At 43.4% G+C, this 14,714-nt stretch overlaps 1 protein-coding gene across 4 annotated transcripts in view; it reads right to left on the bottom strand.

Moving 5' to 3' along the window:
* Nucleotides 1–5,832, bottom strand: part of ADAM22 (ADAM metallopeptidase domain 22) — a 135,738-nt gene extending 129,906 nt beyond the window's left edge. For all 4 annotated transcript variants that reach the window (XM_075746242.1, XM_075746243.1, XM_075746244.1 and 1 more), the window contains exons 1-2: nucleotides 5,674–5,832; nucleotides 5,347–5,507 (exon numbers count right to left, since the gene is read on the bottom strand). In XM_075746242.1, coding sequence (XP_075602357.1) covers nucleotides 5,347–5,507; nucleotides 5,674–5,731 — 219 coding nt within the window. In that variant the 5' untranslated portion in view covers nucleotides 5,732–5,832. The remainder of the gene's footprint in view (nucleotides 1–5,346; nucleotides 5,508–5,673) is intronic.
* Nucleotides 5,833–14,714: the final 8,882 nt, after the last annotated feature.

The following is a 14,714-nucleotide window of genomic DNA, read 5'->3' on the forward strand; positions in this document are numbered from 1 at the left end:
GGCGCTCTCAATGCCCTTGCGGCATGCAGCAATCTATGGCAAAGTTTGGCTTTCAGCGCTTTTTTTCCTCTTCAGGAAGGCAGGACCTGCATCAAAAGTATTGATATTTTAACTGTCATTCACATATTCATAAAATAGAGTATTGCTAGGTTGGTGAAGTTTCTTATCCTAACATAAATATTGCAGAATTGCATATATTAAACATACAGTAAATCATCACACACATTTTGCCAAACGCGTTATAAACCTTAAAGAAAGAGGGAAAAGGGGCAACGAGGCAGGAAGAAAACCAAATCTGGCAGTAAACCAAATGCATGTTATTGCTCACTACAGCCTCAGGCCCACTTTAGCCTCCTCTCCCCCTGGTTTTGTGATAGCTTGATCAAAAATTGTGCCTAAGTTTCTCCAAGAGACAGCAGTAATTTGATTAAGCGGGCAGGAGAGATTTTTTTAAATTGGCCAACTTCTCTTGACACTTCTCTTTCCAAGAGTCATCACCCATTAGTCCCAAAATCTAGAGCTGTTTTATAAGCCCCTCAACAGCCAGAACTCATTTTTTAACCAAAAAAATTATTGTTTGAGCTATCCAACACGGGAACTTATAATACCAACAGAAATTGACAGCATCAGAACAGAAAGCCAGAATGTTTTAAAAAAAGTCAGCAGTTCCAGAAGCACCTGCAAAGAATAGCAATATCCTATTCAAGGACTAGAGCAAGAGGCCAAGAAGTCAGAGAATCCAATAGCAAAGCCTAGGCAACACCTGAATAAATAATGAAGACTTCAAGTGCAAGCAGAGCTATGCGAGCTCAGCATGACAGAGCAGAGCTTCTTTGCAATTGATTATTAGCAATAAGAACTTATTTAAGAAATCTGTAAGCCATGCTTCCAAATTGATGCATGGAATTGTACCATTTGGTCACAAACAATTGAGAAAAGCAGATTGGGGAAGACAAACAAATACTTTGTTGAAAACTACTGAGTCACTCTGGACTACAAACATGTGTATCTGTCTGCAGACACAGCCCAGTCCTGGAGCCCCTTCACGCCAGGCTCCCTACAACCAGGTCAGCCCTTTCACTCACTCAGAAGGAATCCAGTGTACCTTCATGACAACTGGCAATGAGCAAGCGAAAAACAGGTAGAGAAAAAGAAGTTGCTATACTATGAATGTTTTGCACAGCCAGCAGAGATTAGTGAATCTATGTCATAGTAGGTCATTGAGTCAGGACCTTGTTCACACTGAAAATACGAGCAAATCTCCTAGATTTTCGTATCGACACCTGGATATATCCAAACCAAAAAACTGCAATGAAAGCCACAAGATGTTGTGTCTCAGATTGTGTGTGCACACCCATTAGTATGGCCATAAAGTGGTGGCCTGAAGGAGAATTGGGACCTTTCTCCACTGTGGTATCAGCTGTAAGGTACATTTTGGCACTGTGATGGGGGAGGCTGCAGTCTCCAGCCAAGAGCGAGACCACTGTTTAGTTAGACTTGGGGTTGAGGGAAGGCCTCTGCTGGGTGAAGGCATGTATTCTAATCTCCAGCTGGAAAAATGAATCTTATCTTCGCAAACAGAACGTTTGATCCACTGAAAAATATTAAGAAACAGGTCCTCCAAATCAGGCGCCGATGTAGAACAGAAACTCAAGTGTATAAAGGCATACTTTGTGCTTTCATTTGCTCTCCTTCACAGGTGGAAGAACAAACACAGGCAGCAGGGATGAATGCTTATGTATTCCCATATTTTAACGAAGAACATGTCTGCACAGTATTGACTAAAGGAAAGTATTAAGAAACTTGTGATTTCCCATGTGCTGCTTACAACACCAAAACATGGCTCAAGGCATGAAGTTAAAAGGTTCATTATAAATGTCCACAGTACAAACTTTTTTTTCTTTTAAACACAAAAATGTTAGCTTAGCCTTCACTGAACACCCCTGCTATAGAGGACATTCATCTTCTAATAGGCTTATTTATTGCAACAGTAAATTAAGTGTCCAGTCCTAAGATCCTGGATTGCATTCATTAATTGCATTAATATTAGCATATTTTCAGATATATCTTATATTGATTAGTCTTTAGATTAAGTGCTGTGCAGCTGCTAACAGGCCCCCTTTGGCACACAGAGAAATTGAAACACAGGAATGTCACGGTACTGGTAGTGACTCTATTCCACAGTAGAATTAAAAGCAGAAACCCAAAGTCATGTGAGTTCTCCAATGTCCACTATATACTGTATGTTAAAACATTAATGATATGAATATATAATAGCCTACAACATTTGCCTCGTGCTGTGCTCTGAAGTCCAGCAAGCTTGGATGACTACAACTGTGAGCACGTTGGTCTTGTTTCTTAAGCAATTACATTCTCGGTTTCCAGGATGGGTACATAGATTATTTAACAGTAAAGCACGCACGTTGAGAAGTCACTCAATAGTTATAGCAATGGCAATGGACCAAAAAACCCAAAAGAAACAAAATAAAAGAGGTTGCTAGACAAAAACCTCAACAAATGCTGAAAAAACCATAAATTTTTAGAAAACTGCCAACCATCACTTCCCAGTCACTTTCGCGTTCAATTACCTTCTTTTGCCTCCTTTTCTTATATTACATTCCTCTGGCTCAACTCCATTACAAGCCTGTTCTGAAACTCCTGATCTGCAAAGGCCAAGCTTTGCTTCTGCTTTCCCCTGAACGATCATTTTCTTTTCCCTCTGTGCAATTCCCAACTCAGGCTTGCATCCCTCTTGTATGACTTCTGCCCTTTCGGAAGCTAAAGCTTTCATCCAGGAATTAAAGGAATCCGATCCGATTTAATGCGACTTCCTTCTCTCCAGCTAATCTCTCTCTCCTTTTATCTCTATCCAATTCAAAACACAATTACATTGTTTTACATTAATTCAACAGCTCCAGTCTCGTTGTCTAGTCCTCTGACTGCACCATCCCATTCAGGTATCTTTGCTTTGCTAGACACAGCTGCTTGTTCTTCAGCCATCAGATTCTTTTGAGTATTTCAACCCCCTCCAAGAAGCATCCTCCCTAAACTAACCCACAAGGCCATTAGCTTTGGTTTGAAATCTCTATTTAAGACCAGTTTTCCTAACTCTGATACATAGCTGTCCAAAGACAATATATACCAATGGATAGAATAGGGCATGGAGCAAGTCAGAGCATGTTTAATCATAAAACAAACTAATACACATGCAAATTTTATTGATAGAGAGTGCGCCTCTGTTCCCCTACCCCTTATATGCCACTGATCTTAGTCTGTTTACTCTTCAGGGCAGGCATTGGTGTCTCTTTCACGTGTGAGCAGAATCCAGCACTCCGCATCTTTAGAACTTGTGACTTTCACCAGCGACCCAAAAGCAACCAGAAAAGTTAACTCTGTCAGTCCATGACTTTGATAAGCATTCTGGCAGAGGTAGGGGTGTTGGTTTTTTTTTAATGGGACGCCAGACTTTAAGAGTCGGGATATTAAATTACTCAACTGCAACAGTTAACGCTACTACTGCAAAACTACCCTCCTAAACGCAGGTACTACAAAACTTCAGTTAGGCAAAGGCAGCCACGCTGCTGGCCCATGACAGCAAGCTGACTCAGATCTCCGGGCGAGGAATGCAGCATCCTGCAACGAGGATGTAACCATGCCCTGTGCAAGAAGCACGGAAAATTGCTACTGCTCCACTTGGTTTGGCATGCTTTCGCTTCCTATTTTTCTTCCTCCAAATCACTGCAGCTACTGCATCCTTCAGTGGGGTATCAACCATCAGGTACCATGGGAGAGGCTGTGGATATTTTAAGCAGCAGAGGGAAACTTCTTGATCAGGAAGAAAAGTTGTAGTTGCACGCAGAGCTTCACACATTTAAGCTCAGTTTAGCGTGGAGACTGTTGCGAAATAAGTGCGTTTAACCCTTTTTAACCCACTAGTGTTACTTTTTTACTGGTTGGAGTAACTTTAATACTAACAATTTAGCTAAATGATCTGAAAAATTTTTATAAGCATAAGATTCAGTGAATAAAAGTTAAAACATTCAGAAAAACAAAACCCATTAATTAACGGTTTGTTCTGTAAGACCAGTATTTAAATCCTAATACTAGATCCAACTACAACCATTACTACCATTTAAACAGACATGTCACAAAGTATTTGAACTTGTGGGTGTCTTCAAAGAATCCCGAAATGCTGAGAGGGTGGGGTTTTTCCTTTTTTTAAGCAAAGCATCCATTTTGAAACTTTTGAATCCTATTTTATTGTACTGTAAATACAGCCTTCACATCTGAAAAATCTTTACGTAGAATAAGTTACATTCAGAGGCAAATAAATACGCTATGAAAAGAATTTATTATTTAACTACACAAAAAGAATGCAAGCTATCAGTGCTTCTACTTTATGGATTATAAAAAAGAAATCCAAGACAAATTTTTCAGCTATTTTGTTTCTTAAATGGATAGTACTCAATTGGAAAAGGAAAAAACAGAGGCCTGCAAGTCATCTCGGATTTCAGCAGTTACCTCAAATGCACACATTTTTTATGTTCTTCATCTATGACAGCATAGACTCAATGGTTTTTTTTCCTGTAACAGCCATGTACCACCTCAAATATGATGCTTGGTGATCAAGATGAAAATCACTGTATTTTAATATAAATTAGGATAGGTATTTGTTAAAAGCTATAGCGACTGGTCTTCATATAACAGAAACTTGAAAACATACCCCAGTCTGGGTAGTAATATGCAGGTTAAATTGCTACGTTAAGTTCACGTGTTATATTTCACGCAATTCCCTTCCGATTTCCAATTTCTATTTTTAAAAACACATCCGAGTGCACAGGACACAAACCCACCCTGCCCACAGTTCAGCCAGAAACCGAAATTAAGCTGCAGCGTTTACAACTCCAGCTGTCGCAAAGGCACCGCAACTTTCATTTTGTGGCTCTCAGAAGCCCCCCGGCAGCCGCGGGCAGCCGGCTCTGCCTGCCCGGAGCCCCCGCCGACGGCCGAAGGAGGGAACGAAGGGGCACGGGGACCATTTTAACTCATTTGGGCGCTGCTGCGGCAGGACTGGCATTTCCCAATGGTCCTTCGGGAAAACAAGCCGCGCGTCTCACCGAGACAGGCGTTAAAAGAGACGTTATCCTTTAGCAGGAACACACGCCTGGGGGAGGGGTGCGGGTGAGGCACCGCATCACCGCTGCGTTTGGGGAAGGGGCCCCTCACACACACAGACACACACACACACGCACGCACCCCCCCCCCCCGCCCCTGCGCCCACCGGGGCTGCCAGGCCGCGGCGGCAGGTGCCAGGGGCTGCCCGCGCCTCCCCCGCCCGGCGCCTACCTGCGTCCGCGCCGCGCCGCTCCGCACCCGCGTACTCAGCGCCGGCCGCCGCGCCCTGCCGCCGCCCTCGCCGCCGCCGGAGACCAACCGCAGGGGCCTGATGCTCTCTCGCTCCGCGAAGCGGCTCTCGCCCCGCCGCCCCGCTGCCGGCCCGGCGCCTCCTGGGCAGGGGAGAGGCACCCGTCACCCGGCTGCGCCCTCACGCCCTGCGCGCAGGCTGGAGCGGGGGCTCCGTTTCCACGGGGCTCCGCAGCGGCCCTCGGCGCGGCATCCCCCCCCGCACCCCCGCCCCAAGCGCGGCGGCGCTGCCCCGCGGCCGCGACTCACCTGGGGCAGCGGGCAGGGCGCAGAGCGCCAGGGAGAGGAGGCAGGCGGCAGCCCGCATGGCGCTGCCCGCCGCCCCGCTCGCCGCCGCCGTGTGCCGCCCCGGCTTCCGCCGCCGTGAGCCGCCGGCTCCGCGCCTGCACGGCGGGGGGGGGGCCGCGGGGCCGGTGCTGCCGAGCTCCGCCCCACCGCCGCCGCGCCGAGCCCCCTGCGAGGGAAGGAGATGGCGAGAGCCGGCGAGGCTCCCCGCAGAGCCCGCTTGGAAGAGGGAAGTGCTGGGAAATGTAGTCGTTTGTCAGGGCATGAGGGACCGGTGCGAGACCGGAGGGGAAGCCCCGGAGCCAGGGGAGCGCCGCAGAGCGTCCGCAGCCCCCCCGCCCCGTAGGGCAGCCCCTGCACCGCACTGCCCCGGGGCTAAAGGAACTCCCGCTGCAAAACTTGTGACCGCTGTCAGCCCGGTCTGCCGGGTGAAGGCGGGGACCCGCTGGGGAGGCAGCCGGAGCGTTTTCCTTCCTTCCCTCCCTCCCTCCCTGCTTGTATTGCCGCCCGCCCCTCTCTCCTCCCTCACGCCTGCCTTTTCAGAGCAAACCTCACTTTCCCTCTCTCTGACCTTTTTCCCTCCTTTCTTAAATTTCCACTCCTGCCCCGCTTTCTCCACTGGACTGAGAGTTGGAAAGGGTTACAACGCAGAATCATTCAAGTTACAACATGCTCTCTCTCTTCATGGACTAAGCAAGAGGCAAAAGCATCGAGTCCCCACGATGTCCGTTCCCTGCAACCCGATTCTCCTCCCTCAGCAGAGGGATGGCTGCATCTGCATCCCAATTCCACACTCCCACCTACCGGGAAGCCGCGGGCAGCAGCGCTGCCTCTTACCACTGTGTACCTCACCTATCTTTTAACTACGTTTCTTTTTGGAAATGGGACAAGAGTGGCAATCGCCTAAGGCGCCACCCCACACCCCCCCCCCCCGTCCTTTTCCGAAGTGGCAGTAGGAAGGACTGCCATGGCACACGGTTCAGGTGAGGCTAGCGAGGAGGAGGAGCTCCGTGGCAGACGGAGCTCGATGCTGACCCAGGCGGGAGAATAAGAGGTCAAACTACCCACGGCAAGGTTTCACACCAGTTGTAAGCACATAATAAAGGAGGAGGTGGCATCCCAGTAAACGGCACTGAAAGCTGCTGCTCACTATAGTCTGGAAGATGAACAAGAACAAAAAAAAAAAAAAATCTTTGTTTTCATAATCTTAAAACCATTATGCAGATCAATATTAAGTGCATTGCTTCCACTGGCAACAGCCAGGACACCTGACACCTCCATTTCTGCTCTCAGGAGCGTTTCAGCCCGGCCGGCTGCCTCCGTGGGCTGCCCCACGGGAGGGACCGGGCCCCGAGCACCACGGCTCAGCAGCCACTGCCTGCACCACCCCCCCACCTGGGGAAAGTCAGGGCTCCCGGCCTGATTCTTCTGCAGGTCTTACCTTACCTACACAGATCATCTTGTTAAGGGAAGCAATTAGAGACCAGGTGAAGGAAATGCAGTTTCTCTCAGTTTGTTTCCACGATATAAAAACACAGACAAAATGATGGTTCACCCAGCTGAAGATGGGAGCAAGACATCACAATATTGCATCTGGAAATATGTATCAACTTTGAGGAGGAAATGGCTAGTAAAATTTGCACTGTCCTGTTTACACTGCAGTTGTACACGACAGACAAGCCAGAATATTACCTGAAAGTATCCATTAAATCCTCAAGCAGTTGCTCAAACAGCACACAATTAGCTTATGAAACTCTGCTGCAGGGTATCAAAAGGACCACAGCTGGAGTGGGTAAAGAAAATAAGAAAGTCCTATTTATAGAGAGAAAATTCAATACAATAATATGATGTTTCAATCTTTTTTCAGAAGTTACAAATCCTTACATTTCGGGCTGCAGCCAGCCTCTGCAGCTATTTCAGTCAGACCAAACTGTCCCCGCTGGCACGCTATTTCACAGCTTCTTGGGTCAGTATTTCTGGGAGAATTCACGCCATTGGATAGATATTACAGCCATTATGCAAGGAGATACATAGCACCGTTATAGACTCATATCCTGGATTGGTACATTATCTATTTCATTTTTCTCTTGCCATTACCATTGTCCAGAAATGCTGACGGACTTGGTGTAGATGTCACGCGTGGAAGGTTCACCAAACCAGCACCAGCCAAGGCACAGCTGCTTTAAGCTAATGACTACAAATGCAGAGTTTTATTCAGCCTGTGGGCTCAGGGAACGTGGTGAAATATGATGACAGTAGCTTCATATATACAGAACTTTTTTAGTATGCCAACTCTATTTTGGTCAAACCCTTCACTAATTTCAACAATATTTTTTAAAACTGTTTTTAGAAATAGAGCCAATTAATAGGTAAAGGTGTTTTTAAAGTATGTGTGCTAGAAGTGATTAGCCAAAACAGAGCTGGAAAAGTTCTTACGTCCCTCTCCTTGCAAACCTCTCTTGTTTACATCCTTCTACCATTTGCCTAGGAAAACACTTCTATGATAAATACTGAAGATTCATTAAAAAGAGAAGGCTTAAACTGCAGAAATTTTGTATATCAAATTGAAGGGTCTAAATCACAATGAAGGAAATCCTGATCTGTATATCTGAAGTCCCTTTTATCGTACACATTGATTAGAAATGGGTGATTAGAAATAGATTATTTGACAGGCTTAATCCTTCAGAGAAATAATATTTTAATTTATTGATGACTTTTCCAGGTTGGTTTGGAAAATCAGGCAGAGAAGGTCAATATTCCCTTCCTTAGTGTTACCTTACTGATAGCTCTGACATTGCGCAGGACTGTGGCAGATGGTCCACCTCAGAGCAATGAGCTCTTTCACATCAGGGGGCACATTTTTTCCTTCTTCCAGCAAGTCACAGAATCATAGAATAGCTCCAGCTGGAAGGGACCCATAAGAATCATCGAGTCCAACTCCCTGCTCCTCACAGGACTACCTGGAACTAAACCATAGGACTAAGACCATCATCCAGATGCTCCTTGAACTTGGCTTGGTGCCATGACCACTTCCCTGAGGAGCCTGTTCCAGTGACCAACCACCCTTTCAGTGAAGAACCTTTTCCTAATGTCCAATCTGAACTTCCCCTGATGCAGCTTCATTCCATTTCCTTGTGTCCTGTCACTGGTCACCAGAGAGAGGAGATCAGCACCTCCCCCTCCGCCGCCCCCCTTGAGGAAGCTGTAGACTGCGATGAGGTCATCCCTCAGCCTTCTCTCCTCCAAGCTGAACAAGCCAAGTGACCTCAGCAACTCCTCATAAGTCCTGCCTTTGAGACCTTTCACGATCTTGGTTGTCCTCCTATAGACACACTCTAATAGTTTGATGTCCTCCTTATACTGAGGTGTCCAAAGAAATTGTTTGCAGATGAAGGCCAACTTTCCAATGTTCATTCTCTTGCCAGTTAATATTCTATGGAATTTTATCACACTGAAAATTCAGGACAGTGATTTTTTTAAATGAGTAGTAACAGCTCTACCCTTGTTGCAACATATCTTCGTGACTTACCAAACATAACGAGCGTATTCTATATGACTATCTGAACTACAATTGCCGAAAAATGAAGCCTGAAAAATGTATGCCAATTATTTCAAAGGACTGGGAGAAAGTGATAGTCAGCTTTTGATTTACCATAGGGATTCCAAGATTATTTTTGACCCACAATTAATTATCAGTCATAATTTAACACTTAAATTTAACATTTAAATGTTACTTCTCTCCTTCCCACAGACTATAAACAAGATACATGGACTAAACAGCTCTATTGACATTTTACTTCAAATTTATTTGGAGTATTCTTGAAAATTACCTCCCAGTTGTACAACTTAAGCTTTGCTGTAATGACTACAGTAAGTAGTAATGACTTTGCAATCCTGATTTACAGTTTTAAACTGCCTAAAGTTCTGAAGAAATCAGCCTACTTTAAAATGCTGAAAGAGTAACACATTTTTAAATGCTAAAAAAACTACAGAAAATGCTTCGTATTTTTATAATTTTGACAATAAAAATTTTCTGCTTTGAGGAATACACAATGGAGCCTTGTGTATGCACAGACATGATGGAAAAACAGCACTGACTCCAATTACAGCACATTACAGCGACCTAATACCATGCAAAGTACACCACTTCTCTCCACACACAGCAACTTTTGTTTTCTAAAATGTAACAGATTGTAACTGAAATCTAGGGCATTTTTTAACAAACATTCTCAGTGGTTGATATTCAATCATGATTTATTAAGTTTATAGAAAATATATTAAGACTTTTTAAGGCAAATCTATGAATATTTTGTAATTGTCTCTATTCATCCAGCTACCTATCACCATAAGTGTACTGCTCTAAATGTTCCCATGTGAAAAGCACATTTACATTCTGAATACGTGGTAATTAAATTTTCTTGTATCAGTAGCAGTTACACATCCAGTTATAGTCAATCAACAGTGCATTTTGACTGCATGGTTGTACATCTACAGCAGTGACTTTTGGACTAATGTACATAAAAACATTTGACTTTGCTGGCTATTTAGTTCAGAATATCACTGCCAAAGAGGAAGCGTGTGCAACTGGAATCTAAACATAGAGCATATCACACAGAATCCATTTTGATGTGAAATAGGTGGTACAGCCTGATCTGGAGCGCCGCACCGGTCGTTCCCAGCAAGGACACTGCAGGGTTCAGAGAAAAACAGTGACAGAAACCAGAAAGATCAGGATTGTTCAGGACAGCAATGAACAGACAGGAACAGAATAAAAGGACACATAGATGGCGTAGGGAAAGTAAGCTGGTGCTTTCTGTTCTCCCAGCAGCATGGTGTGTGAGTAAGAGGACATTAAAACCTAGGAATTAAAACCTAGTAAATTCAAAGCTGGTAAGATATGTGCTTTCATTCAATAAGTAATTAGACCACTCAGGCTGTTGATGAAATTTTTCAAAATTTTTGGTGTCAAGAGGGACAAGACGTTCTTGTGGACCGAGACAACATCCAGATCTCCATCGATGAACAGCCAGTTTTGAACAAAAGTGCGTCAACTTTGTCCTTTTTATTCCAAATTGACAAATAGAATTTTTTTGGTTGGAGATTTTACCCCACATCTAGTCATTGAACAGGATCCTTTTTTACACTCCTTGTGACTACTGCTCACCACTCTTGGAATTAGGGGATTGGGCTGGGGAACTGCTTGTAACCTTCTACCTTAAAGATGAACCCTGTGTGTCATCTGCTGGTGTGCCTGCACCTGAAGTGTGCGACCCACATTCCAATTCCTACTCTACTGGTGGTTTGAACCACAGAAGTGACTACTATCATTTGGTTATTGACTTCCACTGTGTGGCTCTCAACCTCGATTGCACCGGAGTACCGTGTTGCAAAACTGAAGGTCACAGAGAAAGTCTGGGTTTTAAAGCCCAGCTATCTACTTACACAAAGAATACTGGAGATGTGCAATCTTGAAGTGAGATCCCCCCTCAGCCCAAAAAATAATTATTAAAAAAAATGGATTAAATCTGATAGTCACCTGAATCTACAGCTGTTTTATCCTAAATGAAACTGGACTTCACCCAAGCACCTTCTTTGCATTCCAAATCTTTTTATGGTGCTATACCTGGGATGGTCAGCATTTATTTTGGATAGCTGCATTCTCTGAAGCAAATACACTGTTGAGTATCAGAAGCCAAGCAGTAACATTTACAGAATACATGGTAAAAAATAAGAAATATCTCATATCACCTTCAGCGATGTTAATGAGGTTAATGAACTCAGTTCACACTTACCTTCACTCTGCTAAAGGTATCAGTGGTGACATTATTACTGGCTAGTATTACTAATGGTATTTACCTTCACACATGCTTGCATTTGATAGCATAAACAACCTCCTTATGCAGTCCAGAGGACTAGTTATGGTAAGAAATAAATTTTGGCATTCAATTTCTACTCTGCCTATGTATACTCTGTGTAAATAAGCCATACAATTGTTCTAGATTGATTGGCTGCTAAAATTTCCCCCTCATTTGTCTTCAAGAGCGGGGATTAGAGGCATATAGAGGTTACAGCTAAATTCGAGTGGCAGTAAGCACTTGAAAGAAAATAGCTTATTTTTCAGAAAAATATTGTCATGAGATGAAACACAATAGAAAAAGATAAAGAGGACTCCATCTCCTACAATGATGCAAGTAACATACAACCTACTTAGTCACCCAGAAATGATATGAGTGCTTGTTCACGTTTGTTTGTAGTTTTATTTTACACTTTGCTTTTTCAGGAATTTCCCGTAATTCTTAATATAATCTAATTGCATGTCTTAAATCTCACATATGGAGCATCTACAGAATGAAATTAGGGCAAGGAAGTGACTTGCATCTTTGGGTAGCCTCAGTATAAGACCAAAATAGACTATGACTTGATGCTACTGTGGTATCAGCTATCAGTGTGATCAAAAAGCCCAGCACAGGCAGCTTTTACCAGCCCTTGGTGCTTATCAGCCAGTGGCCCAGAGGTCACACAGACCACATGGCTCACAATGATTCTCCAACTGGGCAACACTGGGGGATTCACGTTTTCACCCAGTGTCCACATACCCCACTGGAACTACATCCATTAGAGCAGCTACCAGTTTTTCATCATTCCTGCCCTCAGCGACTGCCACTAGAGCATCATAGATACCATCACCAGTTACACCAGCAGAGTCCTTCAGAGCTGAGGCTCTTCAGAGTGCAGGATGAAGGCACACACACCCCCTACAGGTGCACCTAAGGAGTCACATGCCTGGCAATCATGCAGGCCAGGAGATAACGCAGAACAATGATAACATGCATGGATAACTGAAGTGTGCCCATTTGCTTGAGGCAGAACATAGATTCCATCACCTCCATGCACACTGGCAACCCCTGAAGGACAGTACTGATGTTAACATGCTCAGCACTCCTCAGGCTGTAACTAACTTTGACCCAATTCCAAAGGGGACGGCTGGCTTTTCAGTCACCTACCTGTCACTTTGTGTAGTAGATGCTGAGCAAGAGATTACTGCTTGAAGGTCCTGCTGTTGACTGCAGGACTTCTTTACATGTGTGTAGTTTTGGAGTTGCTAATCCCCACTATCACCATCTACCCACGTAAGTATCTATATGCACACCCGTATGCATATGCACGCACACACGAGAAGCATTCCCGACCCTTGGGAACTCTTATCCTCTCAGCCACACTACAGATTTACCTGTACACAACCAACATTTCTGTTCCTGATAAACACATACCACAGAGTGAAGTCATATGCAGTGGTTGGGCATCTGCTGCAAAAATACCAACCCAAAATTAGTGTAGATGTAACCAAAGTAAAACACTACTTCTTCCAACGCTTTGTTTCTAAAAGCAGATTTCAACACCTGTAATTTTTTTGATGTTGTTACTACCGCCCCTCCTTTGGATTGTATAGCTACAGTTTCCATTTTAAATCTTTACTGAAAATCATTTTGCTCTCTCCCATGGCAATGAAACAAAGTGGGTCTGAACAGACGAGTTACAACTCTCACCCTTAGACTGATGTACCAAACCAGCAGTGTCTGCACAGGCTTTCAGTAATGGTACATGGGTGTGCATGCACATGCCTTCTATTTTAACATTTTAAAGATTATGCTAAAATATTTTACATCCTCAGAAGTGTGCTTGCCACACCTGTGAGAGAGAAACAGTAATGGTCACGGGGCCACAGGATAACCACTTAAGTAAGAGTACTTTTGTAAAAGTCTAGGGGATTTTTTTTTTTTCTCCAATCAGAGTTTAAACTGAAGTCATGACTGTTCTACACAAAAGTTAAAGCTTTCATTTTTTTGTAACAGCAAAGATTTGGGTGCTTCATTAAAATTTTGAATCCTACACTGTGTACAAGTGTACACTGCAGCGAGTATGGGCATATAGCTTCAAGTTTCCCTAACTACCACAAAAAGGAAGCAACAATTAGTATATTAACAACTGCTTTTTGAATAGAATATAAAAATTACCTATGCCAGCTTCTCAAATTCACAGAAAGCAAGTATATAAATAACCATACATACACATTCCAGTTGGATGGAGGCCACCACACTAAGAGTATGCGGCTCAGATGTGAAAAGGAAGTCGTCTACAAGAGATACCTACTGACAGATTGTAGCAATGCATTAGGGGAAAACCACAAGTTTTTCCTAGACTTCACTTTAGTACTAAACCAAAAGCTAAAAAAATAATAAAAAAACAACCAAAAACATTCTCAAGAAAATAAAAATGCACACACACTTGTTCCTAAAATAGACTGCATTCATCAAATAAAAGAGCAATCCTTCTGTCATTAAAGTGTCAGTCAAAATGAAGAACAAAATAATTGCTTCAATGTTCTACTTTAAACCTCCATTCCTAAAACACTATATATTGGTAAATTACAGGCAAAAATACATAGCAACATACCTATTCAAGATCAACTCCTTATTTGAAAATGTTAATTTTGCTCATTTCTGTAATGGCTATGTAATTTTCTTTATGTGAATCCAGATCAGAAGAAACTTTAAATCAAGCCCGAAGTGACCATTAAGATGGAGAGACCGAAAGTAGCTCTTACTAGGCTATACAGGCAATTATACGAAGAGTGGAATAAAGAATATCACCTTTCAGGTGACAGCAATGGCCTAAGCAGCTACTTTCATCATTAAGCTTCCAATTCATACACTCTTTAAAAGAAAGTAATTTTATGTCATTTTCCTCACCCCTTCCTGCACACCAAGAAGCTTTACCTACCCCTCAAAGAAGATATCCCATAAAGGACAGACAATAGCATGTGACAACCAAAAGCACTTTAACCATAAGAACACTAACAGAGTAAGTTTGAGAATATTAAATAGGCAAGAGATAAAAATGCAAACAAGTAATTTATGTAAAAATTAATGAGAGTAATTTCTGCTGGTTTAGATCTCTTATATGACCTTAAGGCACTTACATTTATTAATAAAGCTTTGCAATTA

This window comes from Balearica regulorum, chromosome 2 (assembly GCF_011004875.1).
Source record: "Balearica regulorum gibbericeps isolate bBalReg1 chromosome 2, bBalReg1.pri, whole genome shotgun sequence".
Taxonomy (NCBI): Eukaryota; Metazoa; Chordata; class Aves; order Gruiformes; family Gruidae; genus Balearica; species Balearica regulorum.